Source organism: Haliotis rubra, unplaced genomic scaffold, assembly GCF_003918875.1.
Source record: "Haliotis rubra isolate DU_JTF1 unplaced genomic scaffold, ASM391887v1 Scf1999, whole genome shotgun sequence".
NCBI lineage: Eukaryota > Metazoa > Mollusca > Gastropoda > Lepetellida > Haliotidae > Haliotis > Haliotis rubra.
In genome coordinates this window covers 1-17,188 of record NW_025766001.1, presented here as the reverse complement: position 1 = coordinate 17,188, position 17,188 = coordinate 1, and the positions used below count along the sequence as shown (strand labels likewise).

The 17,188-nt window shown below is 45.4% G+C and overlaps 2 protein-coding genes across 2 annotated transcripts in view; one reads left to right on the top strand and one right to left on the bottom strand.

Annotated features, from left to right (window-relative positions):
• The window catches only part of LOC124275211 (cullin-2-like), a 49,990-nt gene extending 48,118 nt beyond the window's left edge, over positions 1-1,872 (bottom strand). Inside the window, 1 exon segment of the mRNA XM_046710701.1 lies at positions 1,768-1,872. The gene's annotated coding sequence lies outside the window, so the exon portion shown is untranslated.
• Positions 1,873-6,267: 4,395 nt separating this feature from the next.
• LOC124275210 (sperm-associated antigen 1-like) lies at positions 6,268-16,602 on the top strand. The gene is made up of 4 exons (XM_046710700.1): positions 6,268-6,396; positions 8,806-8,940; positions 9,797-9,871; positions 16,403-16,602. The coding sequence occupies exons 2-4, from the start codon at positions 8,813-8,815 to the stop codon at positions 16,443-16,445; spliced, it is 246 nt and encodes an 81-aa protein (XP_046566656.1). The 5' UTR covers positions 6,268-6,396; positions 8,806-8,812; the 3' UTR covers positions 16,446-16,602.
• The last annotated feature ends 586 nt before the right edge of the window (positions 16,603-17,188 follow it).

Here is a 17,188-nt window from a genome sequence, read left to right as displayed (position 1 = left end):
CATGAGAAGGCAAATATCGTTCAGTCACTACTTACAATCTGTCGTCCCTGAACTTGATGAATATACTTTTTAGCTTAGATTCACACATAACCTATATTAATACTTTCTCAAAACATACATGACATGACTAAATCATGAAATCAACAGTAAATGATGTCATGTACAAGTAAGACTGTTGACTGATTATGGCCATACATCTACACTTGCTTCCAGATAAAATATGAACACAAAATGGTTCATGTTCATTATAACAAATACAGTTAGATGTATGAATGTAACATCAGAAATAAATTAAATTTCTTCTTTTATCTGAGGTGTGGGTGTGATCACGTGACTTATGATGATCGCAAAACTGAGTCAGTCAACAGGATGTTCTATTTCCATCATTTTCACACCTTCTCTTCACAGTACAACAGGAATCTACCATAGAATATTTCCACAGACTAAGATATGAAATAGTCCCCACAATCCATTTCAACATAGTTTCACAAGAATCAAAGTAGGTGGTACAGCAAACTTGAACTTATTTTCAGTTTCTATTGGTACCACAAGTTGACTTACATACATTAGGTCTAAAGGGTCATTGTCCACACGGGTACAACAGATATATACCCCAGGTACATTCCTGTATACAGAAATGTATCCTAAACAAAGTCAAAATACATAAACATACCTTGTACCCTAAGTGGCAGGTGTGTCCATATTCCTCAACCCCAAACTGAAAGCGGTTCATGTCATAGTTCACATCCGTTGTGCATCGCAAATTACAGTGTGTATAGTCATTTCTTATACAACACAATCAAATGCATCTCATACAAGAGAATGACAGTTCTCATCAAGAGTGAGTGAGTGAGTGAGTACGGTTTTATGTCGCTTTTAGCAATATTCAAGCAATATCACACATTGTACCCATGTCAGGAATCTAACCTGGGTCTTTGACGTGACGAGCAGACGCTTTAACCACTAAGCTACACCCTCTGATCAAGAAAATGATGCAGAATGGTCTCATCCTAAGGTACGTTTCAGCATTTTGATTTTGGCTAGGGTACATTTCTATATATATACTGGGGTACATATCTGTAGTCCACCTGCCGACAATGACCCCTTCAGCCTTACTGTGTGAATTACTCAATCTCTGTGACAATGGTTCAAGGAGAATGTGTTTAGACAGATGTGCTCGACCTCGTACATACCATGTGTTCATCATTGTAAAGAGTAAGTGAGAAACTGATGTCAACATAGAATAACACATGATGTCAGAAATATAGCCAAAAATAATCAGAAAAAGTATACAGTATGGTTGATATCTGCTGTGTTTGACAACCAATCACATAAATACTCTTTTCCCCATTAATGTCCCATGTCTAGAGAGAATGAAATCCATACAAGAGCTTAAATAAGTTCAGTAGTTTAGCCACAAAACGAGATATCAAACTGTATGTCCTTGTTTAATAGTTATGTCTGACTTTCCACCGAAAATTCCAGATCTGATTTCAGAAAATCAATAACACGCCTTCATATACAATGAGCCTTCGCATTCAGAGATTGTATGAAGTATACAAACGGAATACACAAAAGCTTACGGTCGCCAAAAGTAGAATCGCTATTAATCTGTCATCGAATGATTTGGCAGAATTTATCGGCATGCAGACATCAGCTGGCTTGCGGAACATGTTTATTCATTTAAAGTTTGAAAAGTAGAACCCATTAATGAGATAAATTCAATTCGGTTTGGGAAATACATACTATGTTCACACGTATACCTACACTGTCAGTATATGCAAAATGTCGGTGAAAGTTGAGATAATCAGTTGGTTAGTATCAGGAAAGACGGTATTTACGCCATCTCAAGTGAGCAGCCATGACAGTTTAGCCAGCGACCTCAGACTAAATCGGCTCCCCGTCAAAATGGACAAAAAACTGCTGGCATAAAACGGCTAAGGATTTGACCAGAGAGCGTGACGGATGTCTGCACGAAAATGTCTAGAAAGAGAGAAAGACGCTACTACCGTTGAATCTGATTATGTGATGGTTGATTTGAACACAGACATTGTTACCCTAAATAGCATTTTTTTTCAGGATGAGAATAGAGGAAATTTACAAGTCTCTGTCTCACGTTCTCACTCAGGCACAGCGTTTGCTGACCCGCAGTCATCCAGTACTCGCTTCTCCTGAGCCATTGCAGGGTAACAACAAGTACCATCCTTTAAATCACCCCACGACTTCTTCTCAGTCCACAAGACCAAGGAGACGGTCACGGGTGATTGGAAAACGTAATGAAAATATTCCCACGAACTATAGACCTTGGGTAATCAATTATTTACATGAGTTATACACAAAATATATTTATAAGACGAGTAAATGGATGACAACTTCTTCTTTATTGTATAACACGACGTTTCTTGGCTACTTCTTGCCCCTTCTTCAGGTGATACTTGTTTGTCGAAGTAAAGAGGACTATTTTGTTGGCACTTATATTAATCTATTTGATGTTTCGTTAACCTTTTGTGTTTGACATAAATACATAATCGTACAGATTTTGATATAAAACGCACACTTACAGATAATACTTATCCTAACTAGAAATGGGACTGTAAAAAATATCGATTTAAAACGAGAAAACAAATGAATTGTACTACTAGGGAGAAATGTTCAAATTCTTAAAAAGTTGACAAGATACTGAAAAGAATTGTTTGTTGTTGTTTTGTTTATTTGTGCTGTGTTGTTGTTGTTTTTTGTTTGTTTGGTGTGCGTGCGTGCATGAGTGCGTGTGTGTGTGCGTGCGTGTGTGTGGTAAATCGCCCCCGTAGGCGTATTGTTATCGGCTACAACTCCTGTTATGTTTGGTGCCGTTTTGGCACAGGGCCGTTTTCGCCGTACTTTGTGAATGTAACATATGGGTGAAAACTACTAACTATGAAGTATATATTTCAGGAGAACCGCTGCTGGGGTAAAACAATCAGCAGGTTGATATGGAAACATAAGTGTCGTTAAAGCATTGAGCAGAAAGGATCAATATCCGTGAATATAGTATAACCTTATTACATCGTGGTCATAAACAATCGTGTAAGCCATGTATGTACAATATCAAATTCCACTGACAGGTCGAACGGATTAACTGGCGTCACAACGCAATAACTATAAGGTGACGTCTCTATCAAACAGATTATATATATGATGGTAATTAATAAAAAACGATTAAGAGGCATAAATAAAGCATATACCGACGAAGATTTTGATGTATGTTGATTGTTGTTTAAAATCTACACTCAGCAATACTGAAATCGATCATGGACCAGACAAACCAATGATTGTCATCTTGAACATCGATCTACACAGTTAACTCAGCAACGATGGCACGATATCATCCAGCATAACTGACCAAACCAGTCATTCAGTAATCTTTTACGACAAACATAATTTGCTAAAGACCCGTCTCTTATCCGGAATTGCCACGAGAGATTCTAACTGCATTTTCTGTGAGTTCATGAGAATGTGCAGAGACGTGGGTAGCCCAGTCGTTACAAGGGGCCTTATTTGCTATGCAGAGTTGCGTCCCTTAGATCGTCGGTTCGATTCCAAGATTAGCCCTGATTATGTCTCCAGGGTTGACAGCAGTACGTAGTAGCTTGGTTTTGACTCGAGTGGTAATCTTCTAAACCTTGCATGGCATTTAGCTCTCCTCATATACCAAGCTAACACATCGTAATATATGGAGAATCTCTCCCAAGTGTCTTCTGATATGGGGCGGTGGGGTAGCCTAGAGGTTAAAGCGTTGGCTCGTCACGCCGAAGACCCGGGTTCGATTCCCCACATGGGCACAATGTGTTAAGCCCATTTCTGGTGTTCCCCGCCGTGATATTGCTGGAATATTGCTAAAAGCGGCGTAAAAGCAAACTCAGCCAGTCAGTCAGTCAGTCTTCTGATATCAAACATATCAACACGAGTTGATTAAAGTTACAATCATCCGAGGTTTGCCGAGGATATTTTTACTTAAATCAACGGGTGTTGATATATTGATGTCAGAAGACACGAGGGTGAGATTTTATATATCATCCAAAATCATTCTTCATCAGTTATCAGTAAAAGAATGATTTTATTCTGAACACAAAACTGCCATAGGGCTACTTGAGCACTGATCTCTGTGAAGTCATGTCATTGTGACGTCATCAGCTTTATGACATCATAGCATTGTGATGTCACCAACTGTGTTCTTAGTGATGTCAAAGCATTGTGAGGTCATTAACTGGTGATGTAACAGCATTATGACAATTCAATTGTTGCGATATCCACAATGTAGATATCGCTTGATCTCACCTAAACTATACCTACTGTGAGAGCCAGTTTTGGATGATAAATGACTTTGTTGACTCATCATATCCCAAAATGCTTAGAAGCTCATGATGTTAATCACTGGACTGTCTTGTCCAGATTCGCTTATTTATTAAACAACTGAAGTATTGCTGAGTGAGACATAAACAACCAAACAAAAAATTGATTTTTTTAAATAAACAGTAAAAAGCCACTGAGAATGCAATGCTTTAAATAGTTACAAACGCATGGTTTATTTACTTCACCTGTTAAGTCCTCGAAATGTGAATAGATATATTGAAAACTTTTTTGTCAGCTAAATTCGTATGACGATACGCTTAAGTTTCATAGTAACTCACGTGTGATCTAGATATTTTTAAACGAAGATCTTTTGGGTCATTATTAAAAACAACTACCTGGTCAATTAATAGAACAGTTGGCTTCACAAAAAATAATTGAAAACATCACGACGCATACTATGCCCTCAAGACTTCAATGCATGTCTACCCGTGAAGATCCGGGTTAAAACTGGTCTTTAGTAACCCATGCTTGTGGTAAGGGGCGACTAGGGATCGAGTGGTCAGGCTCGCTGACTTAGTTGACACATGTAATCGTATCCCAGTTGCGTAGATCGATGCTCATGCTGTTTATCACTGGATTGTCTGGTCCAGACTGGATTATTCTCTCTCTCTCTCTCTCTCTCACACACACACACACACACACACACCATATAGCTGGAATATTGCTGGTGCAGCTTAAAACTAAACTCACTCACTCACGCAATACATGTCGTGAGAGAGTCAATCATAATGGGTTACCTGGTTGATTGTCATGGATCCATGACCTTGAGAGACGTTGCTCATAGTATCAACCATTAGGTGATCTGCCCCAGACTCAGTTTTTAACTAACCACCGATGCATATATAGCAGGGGGTGGAGTCACTCTCTCAGATGACATCCTTACCTTGCCAACCTGCTGATTTTATTCTTTGGTCATGTGGGCAAGGCGACCGACTTGGGATCAGAAGGTTCGTGGTTCTAATCCCAGCACGGGACTCGCGGAAATGTTATGGCCGCTACATTGGTGCCTGACATATTAGGGACTGACATATTAAATTTAGCAAACTAAGTCTCAGTACCTAGTCTGTCATACAGACCCTGAGTCATTCCATAAGTTAACCTCTTTAGTCATGTGGACATGGCGTCCGACTTCGGATCAGAATGTCCCTGGTTCGAATCCCAGCACGGGAGACTGTTAGGGTCAGTACACATAAATGTACTATTCTTAACTGAAGCAAAAGAAACAACATCATTAACTGACTGACTGAGTTTGGTTTTACGCCGCTTTCAGCAATATTCCAGCAACATCACGGCGGGGGGACACCAGAAATGGGCTTCACACATTGTGCCCATGTGGGGATTCGAACCCGGGTCTTCGGCGTGACGAGCGAACGCTTTAACCATTAGGCTACCCCACCGCCCCACATCATTAACAGATACAATTGAGTAAGTATGGTCCTTCGCCGCTTCTTGCAATATCACGACGGGGAACACCAGAAATGGACTTCACAGATTGTGCTCATATGTGGAATCGACCCCGGGTATTCGGCATGACGACCTGACACTTTATCCACTGGGCTACCCCACCGCCCCTAGCTACATTGAGTCATATGGTCTGTTTCTATCGCAACAGATGACTTTAATTGCGATAATGTCCATGAAAAGGCATGTTTTTGCCATGGAAACCGTACCACTTTGATTTCATAATTAGAATAGTACTTGAATATGACGACTATCAGTGTAAAAGTATTTTTTTAACAGACAACCTTTATGTTCGTTTATAAGTGGAATATGTTGTTAAGAATATATGATATTGAGCATGCGCATTCGGAAACACTCGGAACTTTGTCGTATCTTCCTCACAGTATGTTCGTAGACAGGGTTGTTCCAATTGCATTGTGGTTCTCTCGTGAGAATCTACGTTAATCAACGATATCAGAAGAAGGATAGCTTCTTCAAACCACGGTAACGAAGCGAAACGCGTTTGGACTTAACCTACGGGTTGTTTTGTGTGAAACGAAGCAGGTGAGGAAAGACGGTGGCAATAAATTCATCACATATAATTATTAATTGCTTTGCATTCTCTCATAACGAGGGACATTTTTTCCTAAGGTGGAGAAGTTTGTGTTTACTTTCAATCTTGACACTCATGAGTGTTCGTTACCTTTTTTTCGTTAGTCACTGGTTGGCGTTCAGCATAATAATCAACTTTTCTCGTGAGTTCGGTCGTCAGGGACAGCGTCACAGATTATAACAGTACTGGATGCCTAATTTTTGTGGTGTTTGGAATGACATCTACCCCGAAATAGAAGTTGTTACCGAAAATGAAAATGAAATTGAGTTAGAATGGGAAAGTTAGAATGGATGAAAGTGAAACTAAACACCTTGTGACGTGCAGCAAACAAAGAGGGCTTGTTATTATTTCAAGTTTTTGGTTATCCCTTAAAAGATGTCAAAAATAAATCCATCTATGATGCTGTGTGTGTCAAATTGACGTCGGCAGTTTGGGCATTTATGAAGTGTTGAAGTGAAGGGTACCCCAGATAGCATTCAGACGTTGGCCCAACGTTGGCAATGGTTTTGCCAACATTACCAAACTTGGGTCAACGTCCTAATGCTTTGACGTATTGATGTGTTTGAAGCGTTCGCTTGTCACACCGAAGACCGGGGTTTGAATCCCCACATGGGTACAATATGTGAAGCCCATTTCTGGTGTCCCCACGCCGTGATATTGTTGGAATATTGCTAAAAGTGGCGTAAAACTAAACTCACAACTTAATTGATTGTAGCATGAAAAATGGTAAAACTTGTCACTAACTTATTAAAGACAACCATATCTTAAACACAAGCCATCACCATAGTATTTACAATGCCTGTGTGACGCAACCAGCCCAGTTATAGTGCGAGTAATGCTGTCTGAAAGCACATTACATATGAGATGATGCTGCACTTTAATTACTTATGAGATTGTAGTTTGTATGTCAGAATTAATGAGTAAATTAAGTAAATACCATCCCATTGTGTGCCACCATTTTGACTCTTTGATTGGAGCCTGGCAGGTTAATTACATGAGGACCCATGAAGATCAGGTTTAGAATTGGTCTTCAGTAACCCATGCTTGTCTTAAGAGTACGGGTTGCTGAAGACCAATTCTAACCCCGATTTTCACCAGTACATAATGAAGAAAGTTTTATGGATATCAACTTCTATATTATGAGGAACACAACATTTCTGAGTAAATTCATCACCTGATAAATAAGTTGATATCCATAGAACTCGCTTCCTGATGATATTTTTGTATTAAAACTACTACAGTCTCGAGGTCAGCCAGCCTAACAAGTACTTTACACAGTCAAAGATGAAACTACTCATATGTTTTGATATGATACACAAATCAAACAATATCATGTACATTTTCATTGGGTTATTGCTGTGAATGCAAGTGATTAATGTTTTTAAATCATGTATATTCCATGAGTATGAATTAGCTATTTTGGGTACACGCCATATATGTTCATAAAAATATTTTTGTATCAGATTCATACAAATATACAAACTAGGTTAGGCCATAGTTGATAAACAGAGGGGCTTTTGGCTTATTTGCAGCCAGACCCGTGAAGATCTGGGTTAGAAATTGGTCTTCAGTAACCCATGGGATTAACTAATGGATTAGGTGGTCAGGCTTGCCTACTTGGTTGACACATGTCATTGTGATACCATTTGCCTAGATCAATGCTCATGCTGTTGATCACTGGATATTCTGGTCCAGACTCGATTGTTTAGAGACCACCAGCCATATAGCTGGAGTGGTGTTGAACAACCAAACAACTGATTGAGCCAACTGTCAGGGTTGGCCAATATGGTCTTGTCCATTTCACCCAAGAACTGTCGTTTCTTTACTTACAAGCATTCTTTGGGTACAAAGAATGTTTTGTAATCTTGAGCTGGTGAAACTTGAATAAGGGAAAGGAACAGGTGGTCTTTCATGATGACATGGATTACTTCTGCCCAAACCCTACCTTGAGAGCATGACATGGTGCTCTTAACAGCAATCACACAATTGCCTGGTCAAGACTACTGACTGGCCATTGTGTCATCCCTAGAGTAGTCAGTTTATGCATGGTTTATGCCATTTATGGCAATATTCCCACAGTTTCATGACAGGGGCCACCAGAAATGGCCTTCACACATTATACCCATCTGGGGATTGGAAACTGGGTCTTCTGCATGATGAGCGAACTCTTTAACCACTACTTTGATGGGCATTTTAGAAGTTGAGTTGATGAAGACAATGACATTAGAACCTATGTCGAAACGTCGCCTCAACAGAATAAAAGAAGTTGTATATACATAATAATTGTCATTATTCTTCACTTTAACCACTAGGCTACCCAGCAAATAAAACTCCATGTTATCCCTGTTTGTCTGTTTCAGATCAGTCATGGGGGAAGCAGTATACATGACAGGGAACACGAAGAAGTATGACATCCCACTGTCTCACCTGGACCACAGCTATGTGAAAAATTGCAGCGATGTCAAGGAACTGGAGAAAATATTCAAAATCTTGAAGTAAGATACTTGCAGTGATAGATGTGTTGTTTTTTAAATGTGATATAAGTTCTGTTTACCTTTTAGTTGATACTGGGTTGGAACTCATCCCCAGAGAAAACATTAAGAATCTTGAAGTAACATACCAACATTCATAGATATGTTCAGGGTTTTACAAGACTTGCAAATGTACATCCAGTATGCACAAATGTAGAGAATGGAGGCAGAAGAAAAAACCCACTGTTGTCCAGAGGGACACAATAATATTATTCACTGTACCACTGATCGATACTCATGCTGTTGATCACTGGATTGTCTGGTCCAGACTCGACATTTACAGACCGCCCATATAGCTGGAATATTGCTGAGTGCGGCATAAAAATGAAACTCACTTTACTGTTCACTGTACCAACAACACATCTTTGACTTTGCTAAGTGTTTGGTTGTTTTTCTTTTGAACAGAGCAGTTACATGCATCATTTCACCCATCAGTCCACATGATCAATGATTCATTCCAGGCTCCTAAAGAAATTACCTTAAAACACGGCTACCATACAGAAATTCTCTATACTGTTACTTCACAGGAACCTCGTATTGCCTGCAAGGTCCCTTAAGTTTAAAATGTATAATTAGGGTCCCCTCGGAACCTCATGTTTGTGGATTCAAGGTAAACCCTGATGTGTGAACCAGGACATTCTTCTTTCACTGTGAGTGGTCATGAGGTTAATGTCGTGCTGTTGATCACTGGATTGTTTAGTTTAGACTTGATTATACAGATTGCCACCATATGACTGGAATATTCAGACATTCCTCCACGTCACATTGTTATAACTGAAGCACTGTCAGTGTCACTCATTCTTTTCTTTTCTTCACTCAGGTCAGGGGAGGAAGGTTATTTTCCTGAGCTTGAACAGTTAGCGGAGAACAAGCTCACAGAATTAGCTCCAAATAGGTACGTTGGTATTGTGGTGATAGTTGTCGTGATTAGATGTAGTGTGTGTTAATGATTTTTTCATGGATGAAACTAATGTCAGTGAAGCTTGGTCAAGGTTGATCGATTTATATACCATGCATGATTCTTCTTCTTCATAGAGATCGTCCTTGGGGTACATATTATGCATTTTCCAGCTGAAAATGTCCTGTGACAGTTGTATCAATGTTTTTGAATAAAAGATTGTACAATAAATAAACTTTTATTTATTATCACGGCCCCCCTCGTGGAGTTACCTCCGTTAGCATGCGCACCAACTGGGTAATCACCTAGGCCCGTATCATCATTCCTTCTGCTGTCACTCACATGTGAAGGCGTGTTATGATGTGTAGAACAGCTGTATTCTCAAATAGAGAACTCAAAGAGATATGTCTGAGACAGACACCACCTGTATGTATGGTCTTTATTTTGTCCTTGAAAGGAACAGTAAAGCTTTAGCGGTTGGTTGTTTCATAATTGTGACTTTGTATTAATTATTTCACGCTCACTTTCCGTGGTTTTACGCACATGTTGCTCTGCCATGGCGGGAAGTTTAAGCGTGCCGCGTGGTTGTAATATTGCGTATTGAACCAACTATTTCTTCCGTGGTAGCCTTCCGCGTATTTTTCAATGTTTTATCGTGTCTATTAGCTGCTGGTCGCTGTTAGCTACATGCTTGCGTGTTTTGCTTTCAGGCGTTTTCCTCCTGTTAGGTCTGTGGGCAAAAGCATTCCCAGGGCTGACCGCCATGACAAATGTATTGTGTGTCTGGAAAAAAGCGGACCATATCTCAGAAACCTGTGAGATATTGTATGGGGTTTTCCCGGGCCCAGAAGAGAAGAGGCGGATTTTCTCTTTTATAGAGATCGCGGGGGCGGGAGGAACTGACCCAGGTCCCCGTCCAAAGCCAAAAGCCTGCGTAGGCAAGGCAAAAGTCACGCAGCCAGTCGCCTTCTCCCGCTCCTAGTAGCGGTTTTGACATGTCGTTAATTACTCAGTTGTTCCAGCAGCACATGGACTCGATGAGGTCCCTCGTTCATGAGTGGGTTGGAGGGCTCCGGCAGGAGTTCCTCGCCCACTCTGGCGCAAGGGGCGGAGAGTCTGGGGGTGGGATCGCCCGAGCCGGCTCGATCCCTCGGCCTTGAGGCGTCTGTAGATCCGTTGCCTCTGGCCGGGTCGGGGCCTTCTCGGCTGCCCGGAGGGAGGCTTAGCTCCCAGTCCCCTCTCGGGTTGGCGCGGGGTCGTTGAGGATTCCTGGGGTTCGGTCCCTCGCGCCGTCCGCCCCATGAGGCGGAGGCACCAGTTCTGCCTGGTCTGCCTCCAGCGTCTGGGACCCGGGGTCTGTCGCGAGATGGCAGGTGCTGGCCAGGGGCTCTGTCTGCTCCTCCCTCTCTTCTGTGCCTGGTGCTAGGCAGCCCACCGGGTCGGGGTTGGGTCCTCTTCGCGAGGAGACCCAGCCTCGGACTTCGGGCTCGGCGCCCGAGTCCATGGATACTGGGGAGGTTGAGGAGCAGGAGGGTGCCTTCCGTTTTTAAATCGGCTTTGCGGGAGGTCGGCAGCGCGTTGCGAGTTCCTACCCCAGGCAGCGGTGCCTGCCAGCCCGCTTCGGACTTCGTCTGAGTTCCGCCTGCCAGGCGGCGTTTGCCCTCGGCAGCCTACGCCCAGGCGCTGCTCCGTATTCTACCATCGTTGGTCCAGGGCGTGGTTGATCCCCTCCTGTCTGGGTCTGCGCCTCCGTTTGACTTGCCTGAGCTTGTCGGAGGTACCAGCTGGGGAGGATTCCCTGTTAAGCTGTTCCAGTGGTGGATGAGTGCGTGTTTACCGGTGCGCCTTTGGGAGGCTCGGCTTCCTCGGAGCAGCTCCGGCTGCTTTCGGCAAGGCGGTTAACACCACCGTTTGCCCTGCGGGCATCCCCTGCGGCATGCGTGCGGACCTACGAGGGAGGTCTACGGAGCGCTATGCAGCAGGTGCGGGTTCGTGGTCCATGAGGCCTACCTCTCCCTCGATCCAGAGGTCGGCCCTGGAAGCGGAGGGGCATGCTGGAGGCGTTTCTCCGCGTGTCGTGCTACTCCGTCAGTTATCCGAAGTTCAGGCACACCTGGCGTGCGACTCCTTGCGGTCAGCTCGTCGGCGGCGGTGATGTCGCGCAGTCATGGGGATGCGCAAAGCTGTGGCTGTCGGCGTCTCGGTGCTTTCGGCAGCTACACAGCAGACCTTGCTGGCCCTTCCCTACCGTCTGGGGCGGCGTTGTTTCCTGGGGCCCAGCAGGTCATGCGGGGAGGCTGCGCTGCAGCTACCTCCTTCAAGGACTCTAAGGCCTTGTTGGAGCACCCGCGGGCTTCTCGCCCCCGCGCTCCCGTTCCACCTTCCTCCGCCGGGGTGCAGCCTACACCCGAGTCCGCTGGCTGGCTTCGGCCGCTTGGCAGGGGTAGGCGGAGGAACCAGGTCCGCCAAGGGTAAGGGCAAAGAGCAGTCCTCTTCGACTAGCTCCCAGCCTTTTCGCGGGCGCGGGAGGTCTGCCCCGACCTCCCGTTAACCCATCAGGCTGTAGACCCAGCCGTGTGTCACTCCCAGTCAGCTCCGCTACTTTCGGGACCACGCCGCAGCTCTTACCCAGCGTCCCAGTGGGAGGCCGCCTCTCTCTATTCCTGCGGGTGGGAGAAGGCTACAAACAACACTTGGGTGCTGTCCACCATCAGTGTCGGCCATTTACCACTGTGGGCGAGGTCCGCCCGACTTCACCGGCATCGCCCGCACTCCGGTGCCGTCATGTCAGGCAAGGCGGACATATTAGCGGCGAAAGTCCAGGCTTTGCTGGACAAGTCCGCAATCGGCGCATTCCACCGGGGAGAGGAACAGGCGGGATTTTTACTCCGCGTACTTCCTGCGTCCGAAGAAAGGCGGCGGGTTCCGTCCCATTCTCAACCTCAAGGGGTTGAATCGCATGCTAAAGTACCATCCTTCAAGATGGAGACACTGCGCTCGGTGATCTCCTCTGTTCAGCCCGGCGATTGGCTCCGTCAATGCGACCTCAGGATCGCGTATCTGCATGTGCCCATACATCCATCGTTCAAGCAGTACCTTCGGTTCTCTTACGGCGGGATGTGTTACCAATTCACGGTGCTCCCCTTCGGCATATCCACTGCCCCAAGGGTGTTCACCAAGCTCATGTTAGTCCGGCTACCCTACCGGCTGCTCGCCAAGGGAAGGCGTTGTTACCCTTACCTCGACGACTGGTTGCTCGGCGCACTAACACAGCCAGCGAGCCTAGATGCTACTCACACGGTGATAGACATTCTAGTTCGACTGGGGTGGATCATCAACCTCAAGAAATCCGACCTGGTACCCACCCAGGACTTGGTTTTTCTCGGTGCGAGGTTCCAAACACACAAGGATCTCGTTTCCTTGTCTCCCGACCGGGTCACCAGAGTACGGGAGATGGTGTCTTCGTTCCTCTCCCAGCCCCAGGCACCAGCACGGACTTGGCTCCGTCTACTGGGCCATATGGCGGCGACGATCTCTGTAGTGTGGCGGGCGCGGTTGAGGATGCGCCCTATACAGCAAGCTTTGGCGAGTCTGTGGGCTCACTCGGAGGACCTGGAGCGGAGTCTCACAGTCCCCGGGTGGTTGACACCTCACCTTCAGTGGTGGACCAATGTCGGGAATCTCACCAGGGGGATCCCCTTGGAAATCCCGACGCCAGCTCTTACAGTTCAGACCCGATCGTCCCTCCGCGGGCTGGGGGTGTTCTGGGCAGTCTGTCGGTGTCGGACTCTGGTCGAAGCGAAGCCCACCTTCACATCAGCGTGTTGGAACTGAGAGCTGTGCGGTTGGTTTTGGCTTCGAGAGCATGTCAGGGCCAGGTGGTTCGTCTTCAGTTGGACAACCAGGCGGCCATGTCGTACATCCTGAAGCAAAGGCGACGCGGTGTCGGCGGCTCCTCCGGGGAGACATGGGACTTTCTCCTCTGGTGCGACCAGTCGCGATTGTCAGGTACTCCCTGTTTATCTCCGGGGCTGGAGAGCGTCGCGAGCAGGCGCTCTCTCTCGCGGATCCTGGCCCTTGCAGTGGATGCTTTCGACAGGCAGATATTCAGAGTTATCTCCCAGTTATGCGAATTGCGTTCCAGGTGGATCTGTTTGCGTCGGCGGGGCGAATCAGACACCCGTGTTCTGCTCGAATACGGACCGAGGCGTTGGCTGCCGGCCGCCTTCCTGCTGGATTGGGCGGGCAAAGTGCTCTGGGCGTTCCGCCGTTACCACTCATTCCCGTGTCCTTTCACAGCTGTCCACCCAGCCAGCTCGGCTGCTTGTGCTACTGGCACCGCTTTGGCGTCACAGAGCTGGTTTCGGTAATTCTCAGGTTTCTGGCTCAGCCTCCTGTTCTATTACCTTCTGACCCGGACATTCTCACTCAGAGCGGGCCCCACCCCAATCAAGGATTCAGTGGGTGGCTTGGCCTCTGTCAGGTCTAGCCTCGAGGCGCGGAATTCCTGCAGCAGTTGCAGACACAATTCTGGCTTGGTGGGATTAGACAAGCGTTCAGTATGAGGATAGGTGGTCCGCTATCTTGGCGCTGGTGTTCAGATAGGGGGATTGCAGATCCCTTTTCTGCGGATTTAGTCCGAGTATTGGAGTTTTGCAAGCCCGTTTGGAAGAAGGCCTGGCGGCCGACCATTAATTGGCTACTCCACGCTATTTCCACTTTTCACACCTGTCGATGGTGCTCTTCTGGGGCAGCACCCTCTCGTCTGGCGCTTTTTTCTGGCTGGCGGATCGGGTTCGACCTGCTGTCAGGCGAACCAGCCCACCTTGGGATTTGTCAATTGTGCTTTCGATTGGCTGTCGGTCCCACTTTCTCACACCTATCGGCTATTTCCATTCAGTTGTTAACTTGGAAGGCTGTTTTCTGGTGGCGGTAACATCTGGGCGTAGAATTCGGCGATTTACATGCTATGTCGTCCGACCGGCTGACTGTGTTTCACACTGATCGTGTCAGTATTAAGCCTCCCGGATCGTTACCGCCCGAAGGTCGATCAAGCTTTCCATGTGACAGCTCCTATCGAACTTCCCACTCTTACCCAGCCTTCCACATCGGGGACCTCTGCAGCGAGCACTCACCCGTTGGATGTCCGTAAGACCCTCAAAGTCTATATCAAGCGAGCGCGGGGGAATCCGTGCGGGTACCCAGCTGTTCTGTTGTTACGGTGGCGGGAAGGCTGGTGTGCGGCGAGCAAGCAGACTTTGTCTGGCTGGCTAGTTTAGGTGTATTTGTGCTGCTTATCAGGCTAAGGGCAAGCCTCCCCTGAGGGGTTGAAGGCTCACTTTCGGTCAGGGCAGTAGCGCATCAAAAGCTTTTGCATCGGCACTCCCCATTGAAGAGATCTGCTCTGCCGCTATTTGGAGCCGGCCTATGCGTTTATTCGGCATTATCAGCTCGATACGCATTCCCGTGTCGTCGCGAGCTTTGGCGTTCTGTTCTCTCCAGTGGACAGTGTCCTGCCACCCTGACCGAGTGAGTCTTGGTTCATTGGTTTTGTTGGCGCTGCTGTTCAATACTGAGTTTTATTGACATATCCGCTAATGGGAGCTAAATAACCTCATTTCGATCCTCTCGGAGTATTTAGGTCGGTTGTGGCGTTTTGACATTCCCCCTCACGGTGCTCACTAATGCGACACAAGGTGGGTGGGGCTTTGTTTACATTTAAGCACCATGTGCGAATTACTATCTTGAACCTCTGAGGTTAGATCTTTGAGTACAATCCTCCCTGTCAGTTCCCCTCCCATAATGCCTCTCGCGGAAGCGAAAACTGGGACATGTGACAGGTGAGTGTTATGGCGTCTGTTACATTATTCAATTGACGATAGCTATTTGTATGTGCTTGGACAGAATTCCCTCCTCCCTGGCCTCCGGTCTTTGGGAGTCTGTGTTTATGCATAATATGTACCCCAAGGACGATCTCTATGAAGAAGAATTAACCAAACCTGAAGAGGTTTTCAATTCTTCGAAGAGAGTCGATCCTTGGGGTAGAGCCTCCATACCTCCCATAATTCTGTTCACTGATTTATTCAGCAGAAGGAATGATGATCACGGGCCTAGGTGATTACCCAGTTGAATTAGCATGCGCAGCGGGAGAAGTAACTCCACGAGGTGGGGCCGTATAATAAATAAAAAGTTTATTTATTGTACAATCTTTTTATTCAAAAACATTGATACAACTGTCACAGGACATTTTCAGCGTGGAAAATGCATAATATGTACCCAAGGGCGACTCTCTTGAAGAATTGAAAACCTCTTCAGGTTTGGTTAAATAATCTTTTGGACAATTTTGCCTTTTGTTTGGACTTGATGCCATCAAAACCAAATGTCCCTGCCCTTGTTTTCTACACCCTTTCCTTTCGGCAAATGTTTCAAAATTATATCAAAGCTATTACTTTTTTACTTTTGTAACCAGATTGAATATTTAGGAATTGAAATAGCACAAAACAATAATACTTGTTATATCCTGTTTAGCCGAAGCTTTACGGAAGAATCATCCTCTGCCTCGACTCTCTGACCTTGACCCTGGTGACAAACAGGATCTTGTTGATGGCATAAAGGACTGGAATCAGGAAATGAAAAACAAAGAAGAAATGTTGACTTCTGGGTCAGGCGTTATATCAGGTGACCTTGACCTTCCTCCCATCAGGTCAGGGGTTATAGGAACATCCAGCCCAAAGGTATGATTCTTTTATCATGACTGCCTTTGAGTACAGAAAGGTTGTCTTTGATCACTTGCTTATTATGAACATGTGAAAAACAATAAACAAAGAATAATTTTTAGCTTACCTTACCTCATGGTAATGTGCATATTACCTTTGCTCATCCGATACAAAGATTGGAAACGTGATCGATAAGTATCATTGTTGAATGATATCCTGAAAATGGTGACGGTCGATCTCATCTCCGGGCGAGCGGAAGAACACACTCCATAACTCCGTCATGTGACAACGAGAACATGTCACTTTATCCTTTATCGCACTCACGAGTTGGACGTATCGAAGTGTATAGGATATTTCTGTTTTCATTCCTTACTGTATTCTTTGTGCTTTGCTACCGTTAGGTTTTCCTATTGTATCCTTCTACCATGATATATCCCGAAAAGTCTACTCACCCTTGGCTGTTTTTCCTCACTGTAACGGTCTTCAGCGGTGTGTTGTTTGCTTTGTTTTGCCTCGTTGTTTATCAAGCTTCGCCTCGGCAGAATTAGGGTACTCTCTTTGGTCACCCTGGGTTATTTTTGTCCTTGTTTGACCATTG